Source organism: Lissotriton helveticus, chromosome 5_1, assembly GCF_964261635.1.
Source record: "Lissotriton helveticus chromosome 5_1, aLisHel1.1, whole genome shotgun sequence".
Taxonomy (NCBI): domain Eukaryota; kingdom Metazoa; phylum Chordata; class Amphibia; order Caudata; family Salamandridae; genus Lissotriton; species Lissotriton helveticus.
The window spans coordinates 334,733,458-334,737,586 of record NC_136065.1 but is presented as its reverse complement, the minus strand read 5'-3'; the positions used below and the strand labels follow the sequence as shown (position 1 = coordinate 334,737,586).

The window sequence follows — 4,129 nt, the reverse complement described above, 5'->3', positions numbered from 1 at the left end:
AGCTGCTATGGGCTGGCTGGTCTGGCGTCCGTCCTATTTCAGCCGCACCCGAGTACTTCACAGGTCTTTAAAAGACAATTTACTTGTTAACAAGGCTTTGTTGTTTTCCACCCCTTCTTAGAGCCCCCGCATCTCCACTCTGCCTATTGCTGGAAGAATTAGCGCCCTCCCATGCAAACAAATTTTCATTTACCCCCATCCCCTCTGAAATTTGGCTCTAGTTGCGCCTCTGGGTGATGGTGAAGTAAGAACATCAATGAAAGGTGGGCAGGGAGGAAAAAAGCCATCATTCAGAAAGTTAGCTCAGTGTGTTAAGTGGCAACCTGCTGTTGGGGAGTGAGGACACCGTCCAGCCTGATCGCAGGGTCCCGCAACATGGATTCGTTCACCTGGGCCACGGTGTACAAGGCCAGAGGTTGCCCTCGAAAATTTGAAAAGATTTAGGCCAAATGGTGAGATTTCCGGAAGCAGGGGGAATGTGAGTTAAAATTGAAGAGACGGAAGAGGCTTCATCTGGGCGGGGAACACCTTTGAGATTCGACACACCGATTAAAGAGTGGTATGGGACCCACATGTACCCGGGAAGGAGGGGGGGCAGTATGTGCAGCTGTAGATGTATATAACCTGTGCATACAGGATTATTGGATCTGTCATATCTGTCATGATATGTGTGATATTGATCTGCTGACAAGTTATAGAAAATATGTCTGGCGTTATAATAAAGAAAACTCCTTAAAAAAAAGAAGGCACACTATGTTCAGCAGCTAAACTTAAATTCAGTGATAGATGTACATAAATATAAGAGTAAACAAACCAACGAGTACCAAAATTCAAAGTTATGATGGCTAAAAAGCTAAGATTGACTAAAGGCGTTACATATTACATGAGGCGCTTGGAGTTGTTGCATGGTTACATGCAACAGCTCTATACAGTGTCAGCCTCCCGCTCTTAAATGTGATAATTAAAATGCAAATACCGAACATAGAAACTCTCAGGCTGGCTTCATGTGCTGGGCGGTTCGATTATAATGAAAATTCCTTTTTTTTACCTGAACAATGTAGTTGTATCAGCTTTGAGGTGCAGCTACACCCGCTCATTTGACTTTGAAATCGAGTCCAAGCAAGGGTCACCGTATACCTTCAGCAGCATTGAGAGGGAGTAGTACGCAAGCTCTTTGACTTTGTGAATGCAAAGAAACTGAATATCAAGAACCGAGGACTGAAAGAGGGCATGAAGCAAGGCTATGATGAATATGCGGGTTCAGATGAAGATCAGCACGACGCCTTATCCAAAACCTCCCAAAAAAACAAAGGTGGTGAAGGAAAAGAAGCCACGGAAGGAAGCATCAGAGGGTAAGAGGACCAAGGACGCCAATGTCCCCAAGCGACATATGTCTGCGTACATGATCTGGCTGAATGCCAGCCGAGAGAAGATCAAGTCTGATAATCCTGGCATCAGCATCATCGACCTGTCCAAGAAGGCAGGGGAGCCGTGGAAGGGGATGTATGACGTTACAACGCATACTTTTACAACGCCTACCTTTACAACGCATTTTTTACACCGCAACATCCATTACAACGCACACCATTACAAGGCATGCCATTACAACGAATTCTTTGAAACTACCTTTACAACGCATTCCACTACAACGCATACTACATTTACAACGCATACCATTACAACGCATTACATTACATTGCATGTAAGGTAAGTGTTGGATAGTGTAGGGGTAAAAAGTACTATTCTAACTCCAGGGGGTGCAACTGTAGGGTAAGTTTTGGATAGTGTAGGGGTAAAAATTACTATTCGAACTCCAGGGGGTGCAACAGTAGGGTAAGTGTTGGATGGTAATGTTATGCGTTGTAATGGTATGCGTTGTAATGACTGAGTTGTAAAGACATGCGTTGTAGTGGTGTGCGTTGTAGTGTCATGCGTTGTAATGACTGCGTTGTAAATACATGCGTTGTAATGGATTTTGCGTTGTAAAAGTTTTGTTGTAATGGTAGTGCGTTGTAAAAGTTGCGTTGTAAAGGTTGTTCACCCGTGGAAGGGCATGACCAAGGACGACAAGGAGGAGTGGGACCACAAGGCGGAAGTAGCAAAGAAAGACTACGAGAAAGCCATGAAGGTGTACAAAGAGAGCGGTGGAGGAGCAGATTCAGACAGTGGGGATAAGAAGGAGAAGAAATCAAAATCCAAGCCAGACAAGAAAGCGGACAAGAAGCCAGACAAGAAGGCGGACAAAAAAACGGACAAGTCTGCTCCATCCAAAACTGCAAACAAGTCGGTGAACGAGAGCTTCAAGAGCAATGAGTTTGTATCCAGTGATGAGAGCTCCTCGGATGAGAGTGGGAGCAAGAAAAAGAGTGAGCAGTGCTCTGAAGAAGAGGAGGAGGAGATCCTTAGCACACCGCCTAATCCGGAAGCGTCTGGATCCGATGAGGAATAGGTAGTCTTTGGAGAGCAGGCTGAGCTATCACATTGAAGAGGCTTTCTGCAGCTAAAGCAGCCTGAGGGAAAGAGTGTGGAAGTCTCCTGCCTGTTCTCCATTCAATTCCTGCCAGCAATGATCTGCACACTCTTTACTCCTAAGGACAGCTCAAGGGAACGGAAAACTGGTGGCCCATACTGTTTGCTTCTATGGCATACCCCTGGAGGCTTGAAACATTTGCAGAGGTGAAAAGACTGCAGAATAAAGACTAGAGGGATTCGCTTGGCGGTAAACTTTCATCTGACCTGTCAAATGGTGTGAGGATCTAGAAAAACAGACGTGAGCTATCAAGTCTGTGTTCTGTAATCTGACAGCTGATCGTGTTGTCCTGCCATCATGTGCCAGAGACTCTTTGAACATGAGTATGCTTTGGTGTAAAACTGTGGTACAGATACCAGAAGCCTTCCGAAGCTAGGAAGGAGTTTTAAGTTTCCAGTCCCGTGGACCGAGAACTCTTACCACATGCCCCGGGGTACCTGGCTTGGGACCAGGGCATCCCCTTGTCCCCATTATTCTCTACACTTCATTGATTTTTCTTGTGCTAAGTTATGTATTTTTTGCCATTGGGATTTAATAAAAACCTTTTAAAAAAGGATGATCTTGGCTGCTGAGAAAAGAGAGAAAAAAAAAGTAATCTGCAGGATACAGTTGGTTCATTTTTTTTTTTAAATAATGAATTTCTGTGGATCATTTAACTAAAAACAAATTATAGTTAGCAGGGGGCACCATGGGGAAAAGGCCATCGGTGCACTATAAAAGGAGAAGAAGGACAGGGGTAGAGAAAAACGAGGGCAAAGAAAAGTGTATAAAGAGAGAAAGAGAACTGAAAGAGAGAGAAACAAAAGAGATAAAGGGAGTGAAGGGGCGAGAGTGAAAGACAGCAAGGGGAGAAAAACAGTGGGAGGGGGAAGGGAAGCGAGAAGAAAAAGAAAAGGGGAGAGAAATAAAGTGAAAGGTGGAGACCAAAGGCTCAGAGCCCAAACTCTGTGCTAAGGCCAGGAGGTTGCACTACAGTTACTATGGCAGATGAATTCTCTTCATGCAGCAGAAACGAAGCATCTTTCTCTTGCACGTGGCCCGCACCTCAGCCTCCTCTTTTGTCCTTTTAATCCTCTCAGAAAAGGAAGGAGAGGCCTGCGCCCCCTGCAAATGGGCTGACACATGACAGATGTATTCCCAAAGGAGCCTTTATCATAAATACAAGATGACAGCCTTTCAAAGAGATCAGAACTGAAAAAAGGCAAGTTTAACGCAGCCACAGCACAACAGTAAAGAATGCATCAGTATCAATTGGTGGGGGAGATGGAGAAGACAACAAGCATTGGCAAAGCTTATGTGAGAGCAATGGCTTTGCAACTGTCTTTTAGCCATGTTGTGTAGAAGAGTGGCTGCTGCCCAGCATGGCTAAAAGTTATTGGTGTGGATCGCAGAGAGGCGTAGAGTTGAGTGACGTAAAGTAGCATAGAGTGAAGTGAAGTGGCTTGGATTGGCTTGGAGTGGCACAGAGGAAAGTGGCGAAGAGTAGCATGGCATAGAGGAGAGTGGCATAGAGTGGAGTGGTGTGGAGTAGAGTGGAGTGGCGTAGACTAGAGTGGCATGGATTAGAGTGGAAAAACGTAGAGTGACATGTAGTGGTGC

General features: G+C 45.2%; 1 protein-coding gene across 1 annotated transcript; it reads left to right on the top strand.

Annotated features, from left to right (window-relative positions):
* Positions 1–1,246: 1,246 nt before the first annotated feature.
* Positions 1,247–2,603, top strand: LOC144752467 (FACT complex subunit SSRP1-like). The gene is made up of 2 exons (XM_078640390.1): positions 1,247–1,510; positions 2,063–2,603. The coding sequence occupies exons 1-2, from the start codon at positions 1,247–1,249 to the stop codon at positions 2,447–2,449; spliced, it is 651 nt and encodes a 216-aa protein (XP_078496516.1). The 3' UTR covers positions 2,450–2,603.
* Positions 2,604–4,129: the final 1,526 nt, after the last annotated feature.

Bases quoted from the DNA above. Each gene is read 5' to 3' on its own strand.
- LOC144752467 (XM_078640390.1), top strand. From the start codon at position 1,247: ATGAATATGCGGGTTCAGATGAAGATCAGCACGACGCCTTATCCAAAA. The intron at 1,511-2,062 runs GTTACAACGCAT...GGCATGACCAAG, and splicing joins CGTGGAAGGGGATGTATGAC to GACGACAAGGAGGAGTGGGA.